This window comes from Harpegnathos saltator, unplaced genomic scaffold (genome assembly GCF_003227715.2).
Source record: "Harpegnathos saltator strain DR-91 unplaced genomic scaffold, Hsal_v8.6 scaffold480, whole genome shotgun sequence".
NCBI lineage: Eukaryota > Metazoa > Arthropoda > Insecta > Hymenoptera > Formicidae > Harpegnathos > Harpegnathos saltator.
The window spans coordinates 395,538-423,270 of record NW_020230294.1 but is presented as its reverse complement, the minus strand read 5'-3'; the positions used below and the strand labels follow the sequence as shown (position 1 = coordinate 423,270).

Sequence of the window (27,733 nt, the reverse complement as noted above, 5' to 3'; positions counted from 1 at the left end):
TTGACCACAAGATCACTTGCTTCTCATACAGGTGCCATAATGCATAGCCAACATTCTTTTCGATTGATGTCAATAATTGTTTTCTTGATTGAATCCATTGTTGCCAGTCGTCGAATCTACGTGTGTCTCTTTGCGGTCTTAATGGCAAAAGCTCTGCAATAACGGCGCAGATTCGTTCGTGTTTCGCGCGGTGATACGTTTTATGCTCCTCACTGCAATAAGATATCAAGCCGCATAAATCACATGATATAAAATTGCCTTTGTCCACTTTTTTGCAAACATGACAAATGTTTGGATTGAAAAACTGATTGTAGCATTGAGCCGTGCGTTGTCCACGGTATTCAAACACTTGTCTGTTTGGATTGAACATATCGATATAATTGTTTCGCGGAATTTTCCTGTTATCTTCAGTAATATCACTTGAGAAATAATACGCAGAACGTCGACAAGCTAACGGCTATTATACAATTATTTACATATAATTTTGGTAAAGATATTTACATGGTGATTCCTCGGAAAATAATATTACTGTGTTTGTATATGTTTCTTTAGTTGTCGAGTTGTTGTTGTATATTTGAAGTATACTTGAAGACACGAGATTATATAAGTACATAAAAGTAGACATACCATATATGTAAATGCAACAGTTAAATATTAAATTGTTCACAAAACGTTTTTGTATTTTATGCAAGAAGGAGAAAATTATTTTTCACGAGGAGCGCTTTTATTTCAATCATTGTCAACAGTGTAATCTTACCCTTATATAATGGTTCGCTTCTATCGATTTACAAGCTTTAAAATTTCGTCCTTGAGAAAGACATTAGTTCTGAAATGAAAGGAAAGATTCAACTCTCTTTGGACTTTGTCCGTCAATTCGATTTCTTTTTCGCTGAAGAAAATTTTGCAGAAAAGATGACAGTCAGATAGCATAAAAACAGGAGAGTATGATATGGGTGCTCGAGGAATTCCACATTAAGTACTTGTCAATTTTGATACAATGCTAAGTTGGTGGAGGTTTATAACAATGGTTCTACCCCGAATTTTGTTTGAAGCTCGCGAGTGATAATAGTATATGGGGTTTCTTTGCAAGTGCTTCTTATCGATGATCATAAAACGTCCGGACTTAGGCTCGTCCTCCATGTTAAAATTATCATTCCGAAATTTTTCAAATCAAAATTGGCATGACCTGATGGTAACTGCATCTTGTCCGAAAGATTTACACAAGTTTGCACAAGTTTCGATGGGTCTGATACCTGTTCGTGTCTTTTTTAAACATTCTCTCTCGTGGTTTGTTTTGAACGTACTAAAAGTAAGGCGACGAAAGGACATTCAGACTAATCTGATACTTCATTCGCTTGTGGAAAATAATTATAACTCTTGCATCTGTTCGAGGATATCGGATAGAGCAGAAAGACAGTGAAAGAGAAAGAAATCCGTTATAAAAGAAAGCACCACTGATATATTTCGGAAAAAGCAATTAGTTCGTGATATTCTCGAGAGATCGAAGTGTTATTTAAGCCTTCTTTAATATGTAATTAGTTCCAGATCCTCAATGTCAAAGGAAAGTTAATGTAAGAAAATGGATTCGGGGGAAATTAACATCTCTTTAACCACAAGGTGGATACCTATATCCACGGAAATATATTTATAGAAAATAGGAACCTTTTTTTCTTATGGAAATGTATTTATTATAGAAATGAATAAACTTAATAAATTTCTTACCGAAATGTATTTATGATAGAAATAAATAAACATAATAAATTTCTTATAGAAATATATTTATTGCAGAAATGAATAAACAAAATAACACAACATTAACAAGTGAAAAAATTCATGAAACCGACATGCATGTTAATGTAAATCGCGTCATAGTAAAAAAAACCGGATCACATGGAAGTCTGTCAATCTTTTGCAAATCTTCGGCCTTTGAATGATTCGCTCCTTATTATGTGATGAACGTTTAGTAATAACATAAATAAGATATAATCCATATGCAAGTAAAAATATATTAGTAAAAAACTGCATCTGATTATAAATTGTATCTAATTATAAAAACAGTAATTTTACTTTCATTATATCCATCCGAAATCATCATAAACCATCTGAAAAATAATCTATGACATAAATTCGATTTGATTGGGAAGTAAATCCTGGTAAATAAGTAATTGGTCATTTCGAAAATATATATTGCCAGTTTCTAAGTCTCTATGTGGTGCAAGACCACTAAAATGATTTTGCCAACAACCAAAAGGACTTATATCTTTATGCAAAGTTTTCTTTATTTCATATATATTATTACTGCATTTTAGTAAGCTTGAACAAGCTAAAACTAACGGACAGTATGAGCCCTGTATTGCTTCTAAAGATTTATCCCAAGTCTTTTCCTTATTAAATTTTGCATCAAATCCTACAATCGCATTTGGTGAATTATAGTCTTCCGAAGGTGATGATATGAAATCGTGATACAACATAGGAATTGATATAAAAGAAAGAACCTTTTTCTCCTCGTTACAACGCTTACAAAGATTTTGATATATAATATTCTTATGTAATTTTGGATTTATCAATACAATTACTAGCCGCTTAATTTTAGGTAAAAGATGTAATAAAATTTCCCAAACCGGCAGACTGTTTACATCTACAGAATTTGCGGCTACAATATGAATAACAACACACTGTCCTATTATATTTTTTAAAAAATCTATTCTATCCAACCCAGAATAAATTGTGAGTGGATCGGAAAGGTAATCAGACCGAACGTAATCTCTAGTTAACCAATCCATATGATTCTTTCTGCGCGATATTACAAACTCGATACAAAATTCAAGCATCGTTTCAAATTTACTATTCTCGTTAACAAACTGGAGAAATCCATACGACATATTACTTGTTCTATCAGAGATAGTCTTGATATCTATATTCAGCAATAGTACTAAATCATCGCAATTGCTTCCACTATGTTTTGTCCGAAAAACCTCCTCGTGCTCATTGCAGTAGTTAATAGAAAAGCATCTTTGGCATGTCTTCAATTGAACCTGTTTGTGACACACATCACACGATTTTGACCACAAGATCGTCTGCTTCTCGTATGGCTCCAATACATGGCCAATATTCTTTTCGACTGATTCCAATAATTCTGTCCTTGATTGAATCCATTGTTGCCAGTCGCTGAATCTGCACGTGTATCTTTGTAATTTTTCTTGCAAAAGCTGCGGAATAACGGTGCAGATTTTTACGTGTTCCGTGCGATGATGCGTTTTATGCTCCTCACTGCAATAAGATATCAAGCCGCACGAATCACATGATACGAAATTACCTTCGTCCACTTTTTTGCAAACATGACAAATGTTCGGATTGAAAAACTGATTGTAGCATTGGGCTGTGCGTTGTCCACAATATTCAAATACTTTTTTGTTTGGATTCTGCATATCGATATAATTATTTCGAGGAATCTACCTATGTCTATATGTCTTCAGCAATATATGTCTACAGTAATAGTAAAACTTGAGGAATAATATGCAGGACTTCGATATGCCAACGGCAATTCTACAATTATTTATATACAATCTCGATATAGATATTTACACGGCAGTTGCACGGAAGACAATAATAAAATGTTTATATGTGTTTCTTTTATCGAGAATCGGTGTGTATTTGAAGTGTACTTGAAGACCATGAGCGGAAAAACAGTCAGAAAAAGAAATCCGTTATATAAAAAAATGTTAACTATATATTTCGGAAAAAGCAATTAGCTCGTGATATCCTCGAGAGATCGAAATGTTATTTAAGCTTTCGTTATATGAAATTAATTCCAAATTCAGTGTCGAAGGTGAGTTAATGTAAAAAAATAAATTGGTGAGAAATTGGCATTATTTTAACCATAAATTTCCAAATTTATCCACGGAAAGTAGGAACATTTCTATATTTGTTATAGAAATGAATAAACAAATAAAAAATTCGTGAAACCGACATGCATGTCAATGTATATCGAGTCATAGTAAAAGATAACCGGATCGCACAAGGGAAGTTAGCCAATTGTTTGCACACATGTGTCCCTTCACTTTGTATGGTTCCTTTATTCCTGTATGATGGACGCTTAGTAATAACACAGATGAGTTATGACTCGTGATATATAAATAACATTTTGTCAGTGAGAAACATTGTAACTGATTATAAAGAATACTAATAGATAAAGAATACTAATTTTATAGTAAGATTATAAAAAACAGTAGCTTTATTGACTTTCTGACAGCAAATTATAGACTGTGTAACACTAATAATAGAAATATAATAACCATTTAATAACCATTTATAATAATCATTTAATATAATATAATATAAATTAATTTAATATAATAACCATTTAAAATAATTTAAAATAATAATCACATATATATGTGTCACATTTACAGTAAAATCATTGAAATTATTCAAGCATCCGAACAACAATATCTATGAGCAAGTGGAAAAGTTTGTATAAAAGGATTTAAGTTCTCGTAAATAAGTAATTGTTCATTTCGAAAATATACGTTACCGGTTTTTGAATCTCTATGTGGTACAAGACCATTAAAATAATTTTGACTAAAAGCAATAGGAATTATATCTTCGTGCAGAGTGTTCAGTATTTTAACTACATTTTTATCGCATTTTACTATGTTTGGACAACCTAAAACTAACGGACAGTTTATGCGCTGCATTGATTTTAAAGACTTGTCCCAAGTCCCTCCTTTATCAAATTTTGCATCAAATCCTACAATCACAGTTGGTTTTTTAAATATCCCAGACGATATATAATCGTGGTATAACATAGAATACAATAAGAAAGAAAGATCTTTTTTCTTCTCGTCACAAAGTTTACAAAGATTTGGACGTATAAAACTGTCCTCCAATTTTGGATTTATTAGTACAATTAGTAATCGCTGGATTTCAGGTATTAGATGTAATAAAATTTCCCAAGCCGACAGACTGTTTGTATCACCGGAATTTGCAGCCAAAATATGAATAATAACAAGCGGTTCGTTTATAATTTCTAAGGAACCTATTCTTTTGAACCCAGAATAAATTGTGAGTGGATCTGAAAGATAATCAGACCGAACGTAGTCTTTAGCCAGCCAATCCACATGATTCTTTCTGCGTGATATTACAAATTCTATACAAAATTCAAGCATCGTTTCAAATTTACTATTCTCGTTAACAAACTGCAGAAATCCATACGACATATTACTTGTTCTATTAGAGATTGTCTCGATATCTATATTCAGCGATAGTACTAAATCGTCGCAATTGCTTCCCCTATGTTTTATCTGAAAAGCCTTCTCATGCTCATTGCAGTAGTTAGCGGAAAAGCATCTTTCGCAGATCTTCAATTTAGCCTGTTGGTGACACACATAACACGATTTTGACCACAAGATCGCCTCCTTCTCGTACGGCTCCAATGTATAACCAATATTCTTTTCGACTAATTTCAAAAATTCTTTCCTTGAATGAATCCATTGTTGCCAGTCGCCGAATCTGCGCGTGTCTCTTTGTGTTTTTTCTTGCAAAAGCTGCGCAATAACGGCGCAGACTCTTTCGTGTTTCTCACGGTGATACGTTTTATGCTCCTCACTGCAATAAGATATCAAGCCGCACGAATCACATGATATGAAATTACCTTTGTCCACTTTCTTGCAAACATGACAAATGTTCGGATTGAAAAATTGATTGTAGCATTGAGCCGTGCGTTGCCCACGATATTCATATACTTTTATATTTGGATTGTGCATATCGATATAATTATTTCGAGAAGTATTCCTATATGTCTTCAATAATATCACTTGAGGAATAATACATATTACCTCGACAAGCTAACGGCAATTATTTATATATAATCTCGGTTTAGATATTTATACGGCGATTGCTCGGAGGACAATAGTAAAATGTTTATATATGTTTATTTACTTATCGAGAACCGTTGTGTTTGAGGTATACTTGACGATAAAGAGCGGGAAGACAGTGAGAGCGCAAAAAGTTCGTTATATCAAATAGCGTCACTTATATATTACGGAAAAAGCAATTAGCTCGTTGTATCCTTGAAAAATCGAAGTGTTACTTAAACTTTCGTTAATATAAAATTACTTTCAAATTCATTGTCTAAGCTACTGATGTCGAAATAACTAATATGAGTTAATATAAAAAAGTAAATTGGAGAGAAATTGGCACCCCTTTAACCCCTAATTTCGAAATATATCCACAGAAAGTAGGGACGTTCTTGTATTTGTTATAGAAATGAATAAACAAATAAAAACTCATGAAACCGACATGCATGTCAATGTAAATCGAGTCATAGTAAATGATAACAGCGTCGCACAAGAAAGTTAGCCTTTGTATATAAGTGCCCTTCTCTTTTGTATGGTTTGTTTAACTAAGTGTATAATGAACACTTAGTAATAACACAGATAAGTTGTAACTTGTGACATGCAAGTAATATCTTGTCAATAAGAAACGTTGTAACTGATTATAAAAAACAGTAATTTTACAGTAGGATTATAAAGAACAGTAGTTTTATTGACTTTCTTACAGAAAATTTTAAATTGTATAATACTAATAATGGGATATATAATAATAATTAAAATTATCTAAAATAATGACCACATATACCTATGTTACATTTACAGCAAAATCATTAAAATTTTTAAAGCAACAACAACAAAACATCCGAACAACAACATCTATGAACTGATGGGAGAGCTTGTATAAGAATCTAAATTTTTGAAAACAAGTAATCCTTCATTTCGAAAATATATCTTGCCAGTTTCTGAGTCCCTACGTGGTACAAGGCCATTAAAGTAATTCCGACTAAGAATAGCAGGAAATGCATTTTCATACAGTGTGTCCGTTATTTTACATATATTTTCTTCGCATTTTATAAAGTTTGGACAACCTAAAATTAACGGACAGTTTCTGTTCTGTATTACTTTTAAAGATTCGTCCCAAGTTCCTCCCTTATCAAGTTTCACATGAAATCCTACAATCATAGTTGGCTTCTTATACGATTTGCATATCGAAGACGTTGATATAAAATCGTGGTACAACATAGAATAGCATAAAAAAGAAAGATGCTTTTTTTTCGCCGTGCAATGTTTACAAAGATCTGGACATGTAATATTGTACGTCAATTTAGGATTTATTAGTATAATTACTAGTCGCTGAATTTCAGGTACAAGATGTAATAAAATTTCCCAAGCCAACAGACTGTTTGAATTTACAGATTTTGCAGCTATAATATGAATAATAACACACGATTCTGCTATAATGTTTAAGGACTTTAATCTTTCGAACGTAGAATAAATTGTAAGTGGATCTGAAAGATAATCGGACCGAATGTAGTCTTTAGCAATCCAATCCACATGATTCTTTCTTCGCGATATTACAAACTCTATACAAAATTCAAGCATCGTTTCAAATTTACTATTTTCATTAAGAAATTGAAGAAATCCGTACGAGATATTACTTGTTCTACCAGAGATAGTCTCGATATCTATATTCAGCGATAGTACTAAATCATCGCAATTGCTTCCCCACTCATGGTTTGTCCGAAAAGCCTCCTCGTGCTGATTGCAGTAGTTAATAGAAAAGCATCGTTGGCATGTCTTCAATTCAACCTGTTTGTGACAGACATAACACGATTTTGACCACAAGATCGCCTGCTTCTCGTATGTGTCCAATGCATAGCCAATATTCTTTTCGATTGATTCCAATATTCCTTTCCTTGATTGAATCCATTGTTGCCAGTGGTCGAATCTGCGCGTGTCTCCTTCTGATTCTGCTTGCAAAAGCTGTTCAATAATGGTGCAGATTTTTAAGTGTTCCGCGCGATGATACGTTTTATGCTCCTCACTGCAGTATGATATCAAGCCGCACGAATCACACGATATGAAATTACCTTTGTCCACTTTCTTGCAAACATGACAAATGTTCGGATTGAAAAACTGATTGTAGCATTGGGCCGTGCGTTGCCCACGATATTCAAATACTTTTTTATTTGGATTATTCATATCGATATAATTGTTTTGTGGAACTTTTCTGATATCTTTAATAATATCACTTGAGAAATAATACGCATTACCTCGATAAGCTAACGGCTTGTATGACAGTTATACAATTATTTACATATTATCTCGGTTTAGATATTTATACGACGATTGCTCGGAGGACAATAGTCAAATGTTTATATGTGTTTCTTTACTTATCGAGAACCGTCGTGTATTTGAAGTATACTTGACGACAAAGAGCGGGAAGACAGTGAGAGCGAAAAAACTTCGTTTTATCAAAAAGCGCCACTTATATATTTCGGAAAAAGCAATTTGCTCGTTGTATCCTTGAGAGATCGAAGTGTTACCTAAGCTTTAATTAATATAAAATTATTTTCAAATTCTAGTGTCTAAGTTACTCATGTCGAAGTTGCTAATGTCAGTTAAAGTAAAAAAATTAATTAAAGAGAAATTGACATCTCTTTAACACCATATTTCCAAATATATCCAGAAATATAATCAGAATATAAATGAAATATATCCAGAATTATAAACAGACATTAGGAACATTCCTATATTTGTTCTAGAGATGAATAAACAAATAAAAAATTCATGAAACCGACATGCATGTCAAGGTAATATAAAGTTATCGAGTCAAAGATAAATCGGGTCGCACAAGGAAGTCAGCCAATCCTTTGCATATAAGTGCCCTTCCCCTTTGCATGGATTGTTTATTATAGTATAATGGACGCTTAGTAATAACACAGATAAGTTATAACTCGTGATGTGTAAATAACTTGTCAGTGAGAAACGTTGTAACTGATTATAAGAAACAGTAATTTTACAGTAAAATTATAAAGGACACTAGTTTTATTGACTTTCTCACAGAAAATTTTAAATTGTATAATACGAATAATAGAAATATAATAATAATTTAAAATAATTTAAAATAATAATCACATATATATGTGTTCCATTTACAGTAAAATCATTAAAATTATTCATGCATCCGAACAACAGCATCTATGAACCGGTGGGAGAGCTTGTATAAGGATCTAAATCCTTGAAGACCAGTAATCCTTCATTTCGAAAATATATCTTGCTAGTTTCTGAGTCTCTATGTGGTACAAGGCCATTAAAGTAATTCCGATTAAGAATAGCAGGAAATACATCTTCATACAGTGTGTCCATTATTTTATATATATTTTCTTCGCATTTTATTAAGTTTGGACAACCTAAAATTAACGGACAGTTTCTGTTCTGTATTACTTTTAAAGATTCGTCCCAAGTTCCTCTCTTATCAAATTTCACATGAAATCCTACAATCATAGTTGGCTTCTTACACGATTTGCTTACACAAGACGTTGATATAAAATCGTGGTACAACATAGAATAGCATAAAAAAGAAAGATTCTTTTTCTTCGCCGTGCAACGTTTACAAAGATCTGGACATATAATATTGTACGTCAATTTAGGATTTATTAGTATAATTTCAAGTCGCTGAATTTCAGGTACAAGATGTAATAAAATTTCCCAAGCCAATAGACTGTTTGAATCTACAGATTTTGCAGCTATAACATGAATAATAACACACGATTCTGTTATAATGTCTAAGGACTTTAATCTTTCGAACGTAGAATAAATTGTAAGTGGATCTGAAAGGTAATCGGACCGAATGTAGTCTTTAGCAATCCAATCCACATGGTTCTTTCTTCGCGATATTACAAACTCTATACAAAATTCAAGCATCGTTTCAAATTTACTATTTTCATTAACAAATTGAAGAAATCCGTATGAGATATTACTTGTTCTACCAGAGATAGCCTCGATATCTATATTCAGCGATAGTACTAAATCATCGCAATTGCTTCCCCACTCATGGTTTGTCCGAAAAGCCTCCTCGTGCTGATTGCAGTAGTTAATAGAAAAGCATCTTTGGCATGTCTTCAATTCAACCTGTTTGTGACAGACATAACACGATTTTGACCACAAGATCGCCTGCTTCACGTATGTGTCCAATGCATAGCCAATATTCTTTTCGATTGATTCCAATATTCCTTTCCTTGATTGAATCCATTGTTGCCAGTGGTCAAACATGTGCGTGTCTCCTTGTGATTCTGCTTGCAAAAGCTGTTCAATAATGGTGCAGATTTTTAAGTGTTCCGTGCGATGATACGTTTTATGCTCCTCACTGCAGTATGATATCAAGCCGCACGAATCACATGATATGAAATTACCTTTGTCCACTTTCTTGCAAACATGACAAATGTTCGGATTGAAAAACTGATTGTAGCATTGGGCCGTGCGTTGCCCACGATATTCAAATACTTTTTTATTTGGATTATACATATCGATATAATTGTTTTGCGGAACCTTCCTGATATCTTTAGTAATATCACTTGAGAAATAATACGCATTACCTCGATAAGCTAACGGCTTGTATGACGGCAGTTATACAATTATTTACATATCATCTCGATTTAGATATTTATACGACGATTCCTCGGAGGACAATAGTCAAATGTTTATATGTGTTTCTTTACTTATCGAGAACTGTCGTGTATTTGAAGTATACTTGACGACAAAGAGCGGGGAGACAGTGACAGCGCCCAAAATTTGTTATATCAAAAAGCGCCACTTATATATTGCGGAAAATGCAATTGGTTAGTTGTATTCTTGAGAGATCGAAGTGTTACCTAAGCTTTCGTTAATATAAAATTGTTTTCAAATTCGGTGTCTAAGTTACTGATGTCGAAGTTGCTAATATCAGTTAATGTAAAAATATTAATTGAAGAGAAATTGGCATTTCTTTAACCACATATTTCCAAAGATCCAGAAATATAACCAGAAAATAAACGAAATATATCCAGAAATATAAACAGAAAATAGGAACATTCCTATATTTGTTATAGAGATGATTAAACAAATAAAAAATTCATAGAACCGACATGCATGTCAAGGTAATGTAAAGTTATCGACTAATAGTAAAAGATAACCGGGTCGCATAAGGAAGTCAGCCAGTGCTTTGCATATAAGTGCCCTTACCCTTTGCATGGTTCGTTTATTATAGTATAATGGACTTAGTAATAATGGCTTGGTAATAACACAGATAAGTTATAATTCGTGATGTTTAAATGTGTAAATAAGGTGTAAATAACATCTAGTCAGTGAGAAATGTTGTATGATTATTGATTATATAAAACAGTAATTTTATAGTAAGATTATAAAGGACGGGAGTTTTATTGACTTTCTCACAGAAAATTATAAATTGTATGATACTAATATTAGATATATAATAATAATTTAAAATAATTTAAAATAATAATCACATATATATGTGTTACATTTACAGTAAAATCATTAAAATTATTCATGTATCCGAACAACAACATTTATGAAATGGTGGGGGAGCTTATGTAACAAGAACCTAAATCCTGGTAAAAAAGTAATTCTTCATTTCGAAAATATATCGTGTCAGTTTCTGTGTCTTTATGTGGTACAAGACCATTAAAATAATTCCGATTAAAAGTAACAGGATATACATCTTCATACAGTGTGTCCTGTATTTTACATATATTTTTTTCGCATTTTACTGAGTTTGGACAACCTAAAATTAACGGGCAGATTCTGTTCTGTATTGCTTTTAAAGATTCGTCCCAAGTTCCTCCCTTATCAAATTTCACATGAAATCCTACAATCATAGTTGGCAGCTTATACGATTTGCTTACCCCAGGCGTTGATATAAAATCGTGGTACAACATAGAATAGCATAAAAAAGAAAGATTCTTTTTCTTCGCCGTGCAACATTTACAAAGATCTGGACATATAGTATTGTACGTCAATTTAGGATTTATTAGTATAATTACTAGTCGCTGAATTTGAGGTATAAGATGTAATAAAATTTCCCAAGCCAATAGACTGTTTGAATCTATAGATTTTGCAGCTATAACATGAATAATAACACACGATTCTGTTATAATTTCTAAGGATTTTAATCTTTGGAACGCAGAATAAATTGTAAGTGGATCTGAAAGATAATCGGACCGAATGTAGTCTTTAGCAATCCAATCCACATGATTCTTTCTTCGCGATATTACAAACTCTATACAAAATTCAAGCATCGTTTCAAATTTACTATTTTCATTAACAAATTGAAGAAATCCGTACGACATATTACTTGTTCTAGCAGAGATAGCCTCGATGTCTATATTCAGCGATAATACTAAATCATCGCAATTGCTTCCCCACTCATGGTTTATCCAAAAAGCCTCCTCGTGCTCATTGCAGTAGTTAACAGAAAAGCATCTTTGGCATGTCTTCAATTCAACCTGTTGGTGGCACACATCACACGATTTTGGCCACAAGATTGTCTGCTTCTCGTATGGCTCCAATACATGGTCAATATTCTTTTCGACTGATTCCAATAATTCTGTCCTTGATTGAATCCATTGTTGCCAGTGGCCGAATCTGCGCGTGTCTCCTTGTGATGTTGCTTGCAAAAGCTGTTCAATAATGATGCAGATTCTTAAGTGTTCCGTGCGATGATGCGTTTTATGCTCCTCACTGCAGTAAGATATCAAGCCGCACGAATCACATGATATGAAATTACCTTTGTCCACTTTCTTGCAAACATGACAAATGTTCGGATTGAAAAACTGATTGTAGCATTGGGCCGTGCGTTGCCCACGATATTCAAATACTTTTTTATTTGGATTATACATATCGATATAATTGTTTTGCGGAACTTTTCTGATATCTTTAATAATATCACTTGAGAAATAATACGCATTACCTCGATAAGCTAACGGCTTGTTTGACGGCAATTATTTACATATCATCTCGGTTTAGATATTTATACGACGATTGCTCGAAGGACAATAGTTAAATGTTTATATGTGTTTCTTTACTTATCGAGAACCGTCGTGTATTTGAAGTATACTTGATGACAAAGAGCGGGAAGACAGTGAGAGCGCCAAAAATTTGTTATATCAAAAAGCACCACTTATATATTTCGGAAAATGCAATTGGTTAGTTGTATCCTTGAGAGATCGAAGTGTTACCTAAGCTTTCGTTAATATAAAATTGTTTTCAAATTCGGTGTCTAAGTTACTGATGTCGAAGTTGCTAATATCAGTTAATGTAAAAATATTAATTGAAGAGAAATTGGCATTTCTTTAACCCCATATTTCCAAAGATCCAGAAATATAACCAGAAAATAAACGAAATATATCCAGAAGTATAAACAGAAAGTAGGAACATTCCTATATTTGTTATAGAGATGAATAAACAAATAAAAAATTCATAGAACCGACATGCATGTCAAGGTAATGTAAAGTTATCGACTAATAGTAAAAGATAACCGGGTCGCATAAGGAAGTCAGTCAGTGCTTTGCATATAAGTGCCCTTACCCTTTGCATGGTTCGTTTATTATAGTATAATGGACTTAGTAATAATGGCTTGGTAATAACACAGATAAGTTGTAATTCGTGATGTGTAAATAACATCTAGTCAGTGAGAAATGTTGTATGATTATTGATTATATAAAACAGTAATTTTATAGTAAGATTATAAAGGACGGGAGTTTTATTGACTTTCTCACAGAAAATTATAAATTGTATAATACTAATATTAGATATATAATAATAATTTAAAATAATTTAAAATAATAATCACATATATATTTGTTACATTTACAGTAAAATCATTAAAATTATTCATGCATCCGAACAACAGCCTTTATGAGCTGGTGGGAGAGGTTAAATAACAAGAATCTAAATCCTCGTAAAAAAGTAATTCTTCATTTCGGAAATATATCTTGCCAGTTTCTGTGTCTCTATGTGGTACAAGACCATTAAAATAATTCCGATTAAAAATAACAGGATATATATCTTCATACAGTGTGTCCCGTATTTTACATATATTTTTTTCGCATTTTACTGAGTTTGGACAACCTAAAATTAACGGGCAGAGTCTGTTCTGTATTGCTTTTAAAGATTCGTCCCAAGTTCCTCCCTTATCAAATTTCACATGAAATCCTACAATCATAGTTGGCTTCTTATACGATTTGCTTACCCAAGACATTGATATAAAATCGTGGTACAACATAGAATAGCATAAAAAAGAAAGATTCTTTTTCTTCGCCGTGCAACGTTTACAAAGATCTGGACATATAATATTGTACGACAATTTAGGATTTATTTGTATAATTATTAGTCGCTGAATATCAGGTATAAGATGTAATAAAATTTCCCAAGCCAATAGACTGTTTGAATCTATAGATTTTGCAGCTATAATATGAATAATAACACACGATACTGTTATAATTTCTAAGGATTTTAATCTTTCGAACGCAGAATAAATTGTAAGTGGATCTGAAAGGTAATCAGACCGAATGTAGTCTTTAGCAATCCAATCCATATGATTCTTTCTTCGCGATATTACAAACTCTATACAAAATTCAAGCATCGTTTGGAATTTACTATTCTCATTAACAAATTGAAGAAATCCGTATGACAGATTATTTGTTCTACCAGAGATAGCCTCGATATCTATATTCAGCGATAGTACTAAATCATCGCAATTGCTTCCCCACTCATGGTTTGTCCGAAAAGCCCCCTCGTGCTGATTGCAGTAGTTAATAGAAAAGCATCTTTGGCATGTCTTCAATTTAACCTGTTTGTGACAGACATAACACGATTTTGACCACAAGATCGTCTGCTTCTCGTATGGCTCCAATACATGGCCAATATTCTTTTCGACTGATTCCAATAATTCTGTCCTTGATTGAATCCATTGTTGCCAGTCGCTGAATCTGCGCGTACCTTGTTGTGAATTTGCTTGCAAAAGCTGTTCAATAATGGTGCAGGTTCTTAAGTGTTCCGTGCGATGATGCGTTTTATGCTCCTCATTGCAATAAGATATCAAGCCGCACGATTCACATGATATGAAATTACCTTTGTCCACTGTCTTACAAATATGGCAAATGTTCGGATTGAAAAACTGATTGTAGCATTGAGTCGTGAGTTGTCCACGATATTCAAATACTTTTTTATTTGGATTATACATATCGATATAATTGTTTTGCGGTACTTTCCTGATATCTTTGGTAATCTTTGGTCACTTGAAAAATAATACGCAGAACCTAGACAAGCTAACAGCAATTACAAAATTATTTACATGTAATTACGGTTTAGATATTTACACGACGATTGCTCGGAGGACAATAGTAAAATGTTTATATATGTTTCTTAGTTATCGTGGACCGTTGTGTATTTGAAGTGTATTTGTAGACACGAGAATATACATAAAAGTTGACATATCTGTAAATGTAGCACATAAATATCAGGTTGTTCAGAAAGTCTTTTTGTATTTTATGCAAAAAGGAAAAAATTGTATTTCACGAAAAGTGCTTTTGTTTTAATCATCATTATAGTCTTCGCCTTGTATAATTGCTCTCTTCGATTGATGTATAAACTTAAAAATTCCACCCTTGAGAAAGGCACTTTGGAATTAATGAAAAGATTCAACTCTCTTTCAACTTTGCTCGGTGAATCGAATTATTTTTCCATGAAGAAAATTTTGCAGGGGTCTGGAAAGATAGTAGTCGAATAACGCGAGGTCAAGAGAGTATGGTGTGGGCGCTCGAGAAGTTCCCAATTAAGCTCTCCAATTTTTTTCAACGTCGATGCGCTCACATGGGAGCGAACGATGCTTTGTGGAAGAGGATATATTTACGGTTGACAAATTGAGGACGGTGCTCCTTGAGTTTGGAACACTTTCCACATACTGAAAGTAGAGATTCGTATTAATCTCTTGGTTTTTTGGTAAGAGGTCGTACTGGACAATTCTGTACACATCTCACTACGCACTTAACATGATCTTTTGCCTGTGGATGTTCCGCTTTAGTGTTCTGTAGGTTGTATCTCCGGACGTATACTAACTTTGTTTTCGTACCACATTACCATGTGGTAGAAGATGCTTTTTTCATCGCATGTAGTCAGTTGATTAAAAAAAGTTTCATTGCAATGCCGTTTGAGCAGCGTAACGCACTTAGAGATGCGATCGAGATTGTCCTTCTCGTTCAATACATGCGACACCCACTTGTTCAATTTTAGTACAAGCCAAGTTGGTAGAGGCTGTTGACAATGGTTCTACCCCGGATTTTGTCTCGAGCTCGTGAATGATAATATCTAAGATTTTTTTGATTCCGCTTCTAAAGTGCTCTTTGATGATGACCGTAGACTATCGGGAGGATGGTCTTTCTCCAGGTTAAAATCACTATTTAAAAATTTTTCAAATCAATATTAGTATGACCTGACGGTAATCAGATCTTGTCCGAAATTTTCACACAAATTTTGATGTATCTGAGACATGTTCATGCCCTTTGTACATTTGTGCAACAAAATTGAGCTAATTTGCTGCTTTGAAAGCTCCATTTTACCATTTTTTTATAAACTCACAATAGCTTATAGACGTTTTCCATCTGCAATAGTTTATCCGGCGAAGATAGATGAATCAAGACAATCGCATTTTCCTTTCCCTTTTGTTGTTTGCTTTGAATGTAGACGTGCCAAGTAAGGCGATTCAAAATACGAAAAGACTTTTTGATTAACTTGATATTTTTCCCCTGCGATAGTTATTCTTTCACTCACTTGTGGAAAATAATGACAGCTCTTGCCTCTGTTCAAGGGTATCGGAAAGAGCGGAAAGATAGCGAAGGAGAAAGAAATCCGTTATATAAGAAAGCGCCATTCATATATTTCGGAAAAATTATCTCGGGATATGATCGAGAGATCGAGATGTTACTTAAGCCTTCGTTAATATAGAATTACTTTCAAATTGTCAGTGTCCAAAGTGAATTAACGTAAAAAAAATTAATTGGAGAGAAATTAGCACGTCTTTAACACCAAATTTCCAAATATATTCACAAAAAGTAGGAACGTTCCTATATTTGTTATAGAAATGAATAAATAAATAAAAAATTCATGAAACCGACATGCATATCAATATAAATCGAGTTATAGTAAAAGATAACCGGGTCGCACAAGAAAGTCAGCCAATCTTTTGCATATAAGTGTCCTTCCCCTTTGTATGGTTTATTTATTACTGTATGATAGACACTTAGTAATATTACAGATAAATTATGATTTATGATGTCTCGTGATATGCAAGTAACATCTTGTCAATAAGAAATTTATAATTGTTTATAAAAAACTAATTTTATAGTAAAATTATAAAGAACAGTAGTTTTTTATTGATTTTTTGCATCAAATTATATCACATTCTCACATCAAATTATATAACACTAATAATAAAAATAATAATAAAAAAACTAATAATAACTTAAAATTAAGGGACAGCTTCTGTTCTGCATTGCTTTTAAAGATTCGTTCCAAGTCCCTTCCTTATCAAATGTTACATTAAATCCTACAATTAAAGTTGGTTCCTTATATACCCAACCCGATAATATAAAGTCGTGGTATAACATAGGAAATAATACAAAACAAAGATACTTTTTCTTTTCGTTACAATGACTACAAATAATAGCAATTCAAAATAATAATTTAAAATAATAATTTAAAATAAATATTTAAATGTTACATTTACAGTAAAATCATTACAATTATTAAAGCATCCGAACAACATCTATCAGGAGATGAAATGTTGAATATTTAAATCCTTGTAAATACTATGCTATACAACTAATTCTTCATTTCGATAACGTATATCGCCAGTTTCTAAGTCTCTATGTGGTGCAAGGCCCCTAAAATAATTTTGACGGAAACCAAAAGGAAATATATCTCCCTTCAGAATTTCCACTATTTTATATATATTCTTATCGCATTTTAATACCTTCGAATAACCTAAAACTAAGGAACAGTTTCTGTTCTGCATTGCTTTTAAAGATTCGTTCCAAATCCTTTCCTTATCAAATGTTACATTAAATCCTACAATTAAAGTTGGTTCCTTATATACCCAACCCGATGATATAAAGTCGTGGTATAACATAGGAGATAATACAAAACAAAGATACTTTTTCTTTTCGTTACAATGACTACAAATAATAGCAATTCAAAATAATAATTTAAAATAATAATTTAAAATAAATATTTAAATGTTACATTTACAGTAAAATCATTACAATTATTAAAGCATCCGAACAACAACATCTATCAGGAGATGAAATGGTGAACATTTAAATCCTTGTAAATAACTAATTCTTCATTTCGATAACGTATATCGCCAGTTTCTAAGTCTCTATGTGGTGCAAGACCCTTAAAATAATTTTGACGGAAACCAAAAGGAAATATATCTCCCTTCAGAATTTCCACTATTTTATATATATTCTTATCGCATTTTAATATCCTCGAATAACCTAAAACTAAGGGACAGTTTCTGTTCTGCATTGCTTTTAAAGATTCGTTCCAAGTCCTTTCCTTATCAAATGTTACATTAAATCCTACAATTAAAGTTGGTTCCTTATATACCCAATCCGATGATATAAAGTCGTGGTATAACATAGGACATAATACAAAACAAAGATACTTTTTCTTTTCGTTACAATGATTACAAAGATCTTGACGTATAAAACTGTCTTCCAATTTTGGATTTATCAGTACAATTACTAGTCGCTGAATTTCAGGTACAAGATGTAATAAAATTTCCCAAGCCGGTAGACCGTTTTTATCTACGGAACTTGCGCCTATAATATGAATGATAACAAGCGGTTCTTTTATAATTTCTAAGAAATCTATTCTTTTGAATCCAGAATAAATTGACAGTGGATCTGAAAGATAATCAGACCGAACGTAGTCTTTAGCGAGCCAATCTGTATGATTCTTTCTCTGCGATATTACAAACTCTAGACATAATTCAAGCATCGCTTCAAATTTACTACCTTCATTAATAGACTGGAGAAATCCGTACGACATATTACTTGTTCTACCGGAGATAGCCTCGATATTTATATTCAGCAATAGTACTGAATCATCGCAATTGCTGCCCCAATGTCTTGCCCGAAAAGCTTTCTTATGCCCATTGCAGTAGTTAACGGAAAAGCATCTTTCGCACGTCTTCAATTCAGCCTGTTGGTGACACACACAACACGATTTTGACCACAAGATCGCCTGCTTCTCGTACGGATCCAATGTATAGCCAATATTATTTTGGACTAATTTTAATAATTCTTTCCTAGAATGAATCCATTGTTGCCAGTCGTTAAACCTGCGCGTGTCTTTTTGTGGTCTTATTTCCAAAAACTGTGTAGTAACGGCGCAGGTTAAGCTATGTTCTATATGGTGATGTGTTTTATGTTCCTTGCTACAATAAGATATCAAGCCGCACCAATCACATGATAAGAAATTACCTTTGTCTACTTTCTTGCAAACATGACAAATGTTCGGATTGAAAAACTGATTATAGAATTGGGCCATGCGTTGCCCACGATATTCAAATACTTTTTTGTTTGGATTATACATATCGATATAATTGTTTCGCGGAACCTTCCTGATATTTTCAATAATATCACTTGAGGAATAATATGCAGAACCTCGACATGCTACTAACGGCAATTATATAATTTCGATACAGATATTTATACGACGATTGCTCGAACGACAATAGGAAAGTGTTTATATGTGTTTCTTTTGACATTGGCACTAGCGTTATGTATATATTTGAAGTATACACGAAGAATATACAAATGTTCGTTTTCAAGTTTAATAATACAAATAAACACCTAAAAGTAAATATATAAATGTAACAGATAAATAAATATATGTATGTACATATGTCATGTACATATTAAGAATTTTATGTTAAAAATCGGCATTAAATGCATTTTTGTTTTTAATATTATTTCTGATTTGTAAACAGTATTGTAGACTGCATCAGTGCAAAATTATACCCTTTGATGACAGATTATGCCTAATACCATATAGCAGCTATACATATATACAACACGCGTATGACTGTAAGATAATTATCAATAAATTTGAGATCAAGATGAAGCAAGAACAAGCTACAAAGTTTGTTCCATCATTTCCCCATTTTTATATATTACCTGATATTTTAAATTCATTCTCTGACAATCGTTGCGAAATTTTCGAAATGCTGTATATCTCTCTATTTTATCTGATTTATTTTCACATCATCTATACATGAGCATTGAGCTATTTACATAATTAATCACATAAATGTAAAATATATTCGTGACGTTATTACTACACGATATATCAAGGATCATTATATCAACTGTCATATTTTGGATATGTTATAAATGAGAATATTTAGAATTGTCAATTTGAGATATTTTTGTAATATAAGGAGCTTTATATATGTGTGTGTGTGTGTTAATTTTCAAGTAGAATATTCTGAATAAATTTGAAATACATAGAGGAAAGAATACATGTAAGTCATTAATAAGAGATAGTGTTATTATTATTAAAAATAGGATTTATTCATTTTCATAATTTAATTTCACATTTTAAATAAAAATTTCATGATTAAATTTCATAATTTGATTGTAACAATAATTTATAATAGCAATATAATAAATGTTATATAATAGTACAATAAATGTCCTGTTTATAATAATGGCACTAAAAAGAAAGTATGCATATTCTAGGTAGCACCAGATGGTGCCACATCAAATTGACATAACTTATCATAAATAATTAAATGTTCATTACAGAAATAAATATTACCAGTTTCTAAATCTCTGTGTGGCGCAAGACCACCGAAGTGATTTCGTCGATTAAAAATAGGTTTTATATTTGTACCTAGAACTTCTTGCACTTTAATTATATCCTTTTGCGCTTCTTGTTGGCATGAAGAGGTTAAAAATAACGGACAAGGGCGAGTCTGTATAGCTTTTATAGTTTCATTCCATATATTCCCTTCATTTATTTTAATACTTTGTCCTACAATTATACATGGTTCTTTATGATTCTGCGATACACTCATGAAACCATCGTACAACTTAGGAATAGTAAAGTAAGATAGTGTGTTTCTATTTCTATTGCATTGATAACAAAGTTTGCAAACTCCGGTATTGTTTTTTAATTTAGGACCTATCATAACAAGTACTAGATTTTGAATTTCGGGTAACAGGTGTAACAGAATTTCCCAAGCGTCTATAAGACTTTTTTTTATGGAACTTGCCACTATAATATGAATGACAACAGAACTTTTTTGCAAAATTTCTAACAAATTTATTCTGGCTAACCCAGAATGGACTGTCAGTGGTGTTGAAAGATAATCAGACATAATATAATCTTGAACATTCCAATCTAAATCACTTTTGTACATTAGTATAATATCGATAAAAAATTGCAGCATCTCTTCAAACTGGCAATTCTGCTTAATAAACGGAAAGAACCCGTACCATACGTTATATATTGTACTATTAGAAATAGTTTCGATATTTATATTAAGGAATAACGTCAGTTGCTCACATTTCGCGTAATCATGTTTCTGGTAAAAACTGTTCGTATGTGCACTACAATAGTTAACGGAGAAACACGTTTGGCAAGTCTTCAGTTCAGCCTGTTGATAACACACGTGACACGATTTTGACCACAAAATCATCTGCTTCTCATACAGCTCCAATGAATAGCCAACTTTCTTTTTAATTGACTTCAACAATTCTTTCCTTGATTGAACCCATTGGTGCGAGTTGTCAAATTTGCGCGTATCTCCTTGCGGTTTTACTAGTAAAAGCTGTGCAATAACGGCGCAGATTCTCTCATGTTCCGCGCGGTGATGCTTTTTGTGCTCCTCACTGCAGTAAGATATTAAGCCGCACGATTTACATGATAAGAAATTACCTTTATCCACTTTTTTGCAAACATGACAAATGTTCGGATTGAAAAACTGATTATAACATCTAGCCGTACATCGTCCACGATATTTAAATACTTTTGAACTTAGATCGCTCATGCCGACACATTTAGTTGAATAATTAATCCTAAATTGTTGATTCCTTAATTAATAATGTTATTTAAGGAACGAAGTTCAGAACTTTGATTTGTAAACGGCAATACTCGTATTCTTCACATGACGTCTCAGTGCGTATGTTTACGCGATGACTATCCAGAGGACAATAATAGGTGGTTTTATATGTTATTATGAATATTCGAAGTTATTGTCGATTTGAAATATAATTTGTGACAAAGGGAGCTACAGCAATGTTAGTTCCTGAATAGAAGATCTCGAATAAATATACAGAGGGAATAAATATATATATTTAAAAATTACGATATAGATGTAAGAAATGACATAAAGATGCGTATATTTATATGTTGGAACTTTTGAAAAATTATGTTTAAAAAATGAAGAAGGTTAATCTACCAAGCTGTTATATTATTTAACCATTATTAACAAAAGAATATTTTAAGTATAGTACAATTGAAGAAAAGAATGGTATGGACTTGAGAAATGCAAGCAGCTTTCAGTCAACATATCCTCATCACACTTATTCCCATGCAATCATTGGATAGTATTTTTTATATATAATTTCATTCTTTAATAACTATTGTGGAGATTAGTTGCCATAGTGGCATACTGTTTAGAATGTACCACAATCCACCGACACATCTATGCTCAGAGTAATGTTTTATCAAAGAAAAACACTATTAATATAAAAAGATACTATTTATTAAAATATTTCACTTTACTCATAATAATACTTTAATGTATGACCTATTGTACGGTAATGGTATTAGAGCGATCAAACAGTTATTCATCCATGCTGCTTATACTTGAACTTTGATTGTTATAAGTACATAAATCATCGTAAAAAATTAAATAGTCATTACGAAAATATATATTACCAGTCTCTAAGTTTTTGTATGGTGCAAGACCAGCGAAATAATTTTTGCCCATGCAGCGAGGTTCTTTATTTATTTTCAGTGTTTTCTGTATCTTAATTATATTATTCAGCGCTTTTCGTTCATATGAAAAACCTAGAAGTAGTGGGCAGCCTTGATCCTGTATTACTTTTATAGACTCTGACCATGTGTCTCCCTTATTAAAGTCGACATGTGATCCTACAATTATACTTGGCTTCCTATGTCCCACAGTCATTTGTATATAATCATGGTACAACATTGGAACGAAAACAAAGGAGAGCTTATTTTCCTTCTGCCTGCAAATCTCACAAAGCCCATGTTCTTTATAACCGCCTGTTTTCAATTCAGGCCCAATCAATATAATTATTAGATTATACAGTCGAACCTCAAGATGTAACAAAATTTCCCAAGCTCTTAGATCAACCATATCCATAGAGTTTGCGCCTATAACATGAATAATAACCTTCCTGTTCTGTATAATATCTGACGAAGATATTCTTTGTAACGTAAAATAGATTGTCAACGGTCCTGACAGGTAATTAGACTGTACGTAGTCTTTAGCAAGCCAATCGACATCATTCCTTGATATTAATATATAATTTATGTATAATTCAAGCATTTCTGCAACACGTATCTTCTCGTTAACAGACAAGAGGAAATGATAACTTGCATCAGTTGTTCTATCAGAGATAGTCTCGATACCTATATTGAGCAATAGTATCATTTGATCGCATTGGTATTCGTTATGTTTCGCATGGAAAGCTTTCTCGTGCTCATTGCAATAGTTGGCGGAAAAGCATCTCTGGCAAATCTCCAGTTCAGCCTGTTGATAACACACGTGACACGATTTTGACCACAAGATCATCTGCTTCTCGTACAGCTCCAATGAATAGCCAACTTTCTTTTTAATTAACTTCAACAATTCTTTCCTTGATTGAACCCATTGGTGCGAGTTGTCAAATTTGCACGTATCTCCTTGTGGTTTTACTAGTAAAAGCTGTGCAATAACGGCGCAGATTCTTTCATGTTCCGCGCGGTGATGCTTTTTGTGCTCTTCACTGCAGTAAGATATCAAGCCGCACGAATGACATGATATGAAATTACCTTTGTCCACTTTCTTACAAACATGACAAATATTCGGATTGAAAAATTGATTATAACATCTAGCCGTACATCGTCCACGATATTTAAATACTTTTGAACTTAGATCGCTCATGCCGACACATTTAGTTGAATAATTAATCCTAAATTGTTGATTCCTTAATTAATAATAAATTATTTGAGGGACGAAGTTCAGAACTTTGATTTGGAATACTCATATTCTTCATATGACGTCTCAGTACGTGTGTTTACGCGATGACTATTCAGAGGATAATAATAAGTGGTTTTATATGTTACTATGGAAGTTGGAAGTTGTTGTCGATTTGAAATATAATTTGTAACAAAGGGAGCTACAGCAATGTTAGTTTTTAAATAGAAGATCTCGAACAAATATACAAAGGGAGTAAATATAAATATTTAAATATTTAGATGGTATACATGTAAGAAATGGCACATGAAGATGCATATATTTATATATTGGAACTTTTGAAAAATTATGTTTAAAAAATTATGCTTAAAAAAGTAGATTAATCTATCAAATTATTATAATATTATTTTACCATTATTAACAAAAAAAATATTTTCAGCATAATACAATTGAAGAAAGGAATTTTATGGACTTAGATGAACTCATCACACTTATTCCCAGGCAATCATCGAATAGTATTTTTTATATATAATTCCATTCTTTACTAACTATTGCGGAGATTAGTTGTCATAGTGGCACACTGTTTAGAAATGTAGCACAATCATTCCACCGCACATCTCTGCTCAGAATAATATTTCATCAAAGAAAAACACTATTAATATAAAAAAATACTATTTATTAAAATATTTCACTTTACTCATGATACTACTTTAATGTATGTCCTATTGTACGGTAATGGTACCAGAGCGATCAAACAGTTATTCATCCATGCTGCTTATACTTGAACGTTCATTGTCATAAATACATAAATCATCGTAAAAAATTAAATAGTCATTACGAAAATATATATTACCAGTCTCTAAGTTTTTGTATGGTGCAAGACCAGCGAAATAATTTTTGCCCATGAAGTAAGGTTCTTTATTCATTTCCAGTGTTTTGTGTATCTTAATTAAATTATTCAGCGCTTTTTGTTCACATGAAAAGCCTAGAAGTAGTGGGCAGCCTTGATTCTGTATTACTCTTATAGATTCAGACCATGTGTCTCCCTCATCAAAGTTGGCATGGAATCCTACAATTATGCTTGGGTTCCTATGTTCCACTGTCATTCGTATATAATCATGGTACAACATTGGAATGAAAATGAAAGAGAGCTCATTTTTCTTCTGCCTGCAAATCTCACAAAGCCTACAGTTCTTATAACCGCCCATTTTTAATTCAGGCCCAATGAATATAATTACTAGATTATGCAGTTGAACTTCAAGATGTAACAAAATTTCCCAAGCTCTTAGATCAACTATATCCATAGAGTTTGCGCCTATAACATGAATAATAACCTTCTTGTTCTGTATAATACCCGATGAAGTTATTCTTTGTAACGTAAAATAGATTGTCAACGGTCCTGATAAGTAATTAGACTGTATATAGTCTTTAGCAAGCCAATCCACCACATCATTCCTTGATGTTAATATATAATTTAAGCAAAATTCGAGCATTTCTTCAACACGTATTTTCTCATTAATAGACGAGACGAAACGATAATTTGTATCAGTCGTTCTACCAGAAATGGTCTCGATATCTATATTGAGCATTAGCATCATCTGATCACACTTATATCCATTATGTTTCATATAAAAAGCAGTCGCATGCTCGTCACAATAATTGGCAGAAAAGCATCTCTGGCAAGTTTTCAGTTCAGCTTGTTGGTGGCATATATAACACGCTTTTGACCACAAGATTACCTGCTTCTCGTACGATTCTATTGGACGATGAAGATTTTGTTGAACTATTTTCATCAATTCTTTTCTCGTTCGGATCCAATGGTGCCAGTTAAGAAAACTATATTTATCATTTTGTGGTCTCATTTGCAAAATCCATGCTGTCACTACGCAAATTTCCTTGTGTTCTATATAGTGTTGCTTTTTATGTTCTTCGCTGCAGTATGAAATCAAGCCGCATAAATCACATGATATTAAATTGTCCCTGTCTACTGATTTGCAAACATGACAAACATTCGGATTGAAAAACTGATTATAATATTCAGCCGTGCACTCTCCACGATATTCAAACACTTTTATATTTGGATTGCTCATATTGATATCCTAGTGATTGTGCTACTGTTTAGTGAAGTTGTTTAATACAGCATCTATAATATAACTCGAGAAATAATTTACAGCAAATGAGTGATAATACAAACGATACGGATGTTTGCGCGGCGAGTGCTCGAAGGATAATAACAAAGTGTTTATATATACATGTGTCATTATGTTGTTGGGGAACTGTTGTTAATTTTAAATGTAACTGAACACACAAGAAGCTACATGTATCCCTTTTTCAAGTAAAATATCCCAAATAAATTTGAAGCAAACGGAAGAAGAGAAATATTTTCTACCTGAACACTTGATAAATCTTTTATCATTTTGCTTTGTAATAATTATTAAGAAATGAAGAAATAAATTTGGCGATTTACTATGCCAAAAGTAATACGACGAATTCTGCACACAAAGCCTCGTTCAAGATATCACGAATTTGCCCACTAGTTTTTGACAATGGTACCTAATGCGTGATCTTGGAGACGTTTAATCCAACATTTCTCATAGCTCGCAATTTCTAAGATATTATGAAATAATTTTAGTCATCTTGCATGAGACCTTAGTTTCTGTCTCTTTATTTGCTAGCCTAAATATCGCAAAATCTGTAAAATGGTAAACGATTTTTTCTTCTTCAGTTTACTGCATTCGACATCCACTGTAGCATCGTGTGATTTACCGTCACACATCTTATATAATAAGAATTTAAAAATATTTCATGAACGTTCAATTGTCGCGCTTACGATTGCACTAATACTTTGTCGACGCAAAGCAGTATGAAAAGTATTAAAAAAGTGTAATGTCTATTAAAAAGTTACATGATGAAGTTTATTCGTATTGACAATTTAATTTGTATTCTGTTCATAATAATGCAATTCAAGCTATAATACGATTGTTTATATAAACAGGTACTCGGCCCGCCAGCTAACAATTAAATCTCGGTAAATAATTAAATGATCATTACGAAAATATGTTTTACCTGTATCTAAATTTCTGTGTGGCGCAAGACCACGGAAAGGATTTTTTTTATTAAATATAGGTATTATCTCTGGATTCAGAATTTCTTTTATCATAATAATATTATTTTGGTTGACCTGTTCTGTTGAAGAGGCTAAAAATAACGGACAGGATCTAGACTGCATTATTTTTATAGATTCTGACCAAGACTCCGCCGCGTTAAATTTCGCCTCGAAACCTACAATCACAGTTGGTTTTTTATATTCCGCATCTGATTTTACATAATCATGATACAACTTGGGAATTGGAATGAAGATAAGTTCTTTTTTCTGCGCAGTGCAAAGCTCGCAAAGTTGTTCTCTACGTGCATAAGGCTCGTCACTTAATTCTTTTCCTATCATAACAATGACTAATTTGTACATTTCAGGCACAAGGTGTAACAAAACTTCCCAGGCTAGTAAACTATCCGTATGTACGGAGGTTGCGGCTATAATATGAATGACAACAATTTCCTCCTCTATAATATGTAATGATAATATTTCCTTAAACCCAAAATAGACTGTCAGTGGTCCTGAAAG

General features: G+C 32.6%; 4 protein-coding genes across 6 annotated transcripts in view; all 4 read right to left on the bottom strand.

Annotated features, from left to right (window-relative positions):
• pxb (putative Hedgehog signaling attenuator pxb) overlaps positions 1 to 27,733 on the bottom strand; it is a 454,145-nt gene that overhangs the window by 347,092 nt on the left and 79,320 nt on the right. The gene's annotated exons all lie outside the window — the stretch shown is intronic.
• On the bottom strand, positions 6,663 to 8,097 carry LOC105185688 (uncharacterized). 2 transcript variants are annotated; one of them, XM_025302257.1, is made up of 3 exons: positions 7,925 to 8,097; positions 7,644 to 7,817; positions 6,663 to 7,006 (listed from the first exon to the last, which is right to left on the bottom strand). In XM_025302257.1, exons 1-3 carry the CDS (start codon positions 7,981 to 7,983, stop codon positions 6,988 to 6,990), a joined length of 252 nt encoding a protein of 83 aa, XP_025158042.1. In that variant the 5' UTR covers positions 7,984 to 8,097; the 3' UTR covers positions 6,663 to 6,987. The 2 variants fall into 2 exon arrangements, with proteins under 2 accessions (XP_025158042.1, XP_025158041.1); XM_025302256.1 differs by having other exon boundaries at positions 6,666 to 7,006; positions 7,644 to 8,097.
• On the bottom strand, positions 8,989 to 10,810 carry LOC112589346 (uncharacterized). Of its 2 annotated transcripts, none has more exons than XM_025302252.1 (2): positions 10,250 to 10,810; positions 8,989 to 10,142 (listed from the first exon to the last, which is right to left on the bottom strand). In XM_025302252.1, the coding sequence occupies exons 1-2, from the start codon at positions 10,427 to 10,429 to the stop codon at positions 9,036 to 9,038; spliced, it is 1,287 nt and encodes a 428-aa protein (XP_025158037.1). In that variant the 5' UTR covers positions 10,430 to 10,810; the 3' UTR covers positions 8,989 to 9,035. The 2 variants fall into 2 exon arrangements, with proteins under 2 accessions (XP_025158037.1, XP_025158038.1); XM_025302253.1 differs by having other exon boundaries at positions 10,433 to 10,803.
• On the bottom strand, positions 18,186 to 19,445 carry LOC105189159 (uncharacterized). The gene has a single exon (XM_025302272.1). It carries the CDS (start codon positions 19,443 to 19,445, stop codon positions 18,186 to 18,188), a length of 1,260 nt encoding a protein of 419 aa, XP_025158057.1.

What these genes read in the sequence shown, in the direction of transcription:
- LOC105189159 (XM_025302272.1), bottom strand. Translation starts at nt 19,445, where the DNA reads ATGGCCCAATTCTATAATCAGTTTTTCAATCCGAACATTTGTCATGTT.
- LOC112589346 (XM_025302252.1), bottom strand. Translation starts at nt 10,429, where the DNA reads ATGCGTATTATTTCTCAAGTGATATTACTAAAGATATCAGGAAGGTTC. An exon ending in TTGCAAGAAAGTGGACAAAG is followed by an intron (nt 10,143 to 10,249) that starts GTAATTTCATAT and finishes ATTATTGAACAG; the next exon opens with CTTTTGCAAGCAGAATCACA.
- LOC105185688 (XM_025302256.1), bottom strand. Translation starts at nt 8,036, where the DNA reads ATGAATAATCCAAATAAAAAAGTATTTGAATATCGTGGGCAACGCACG.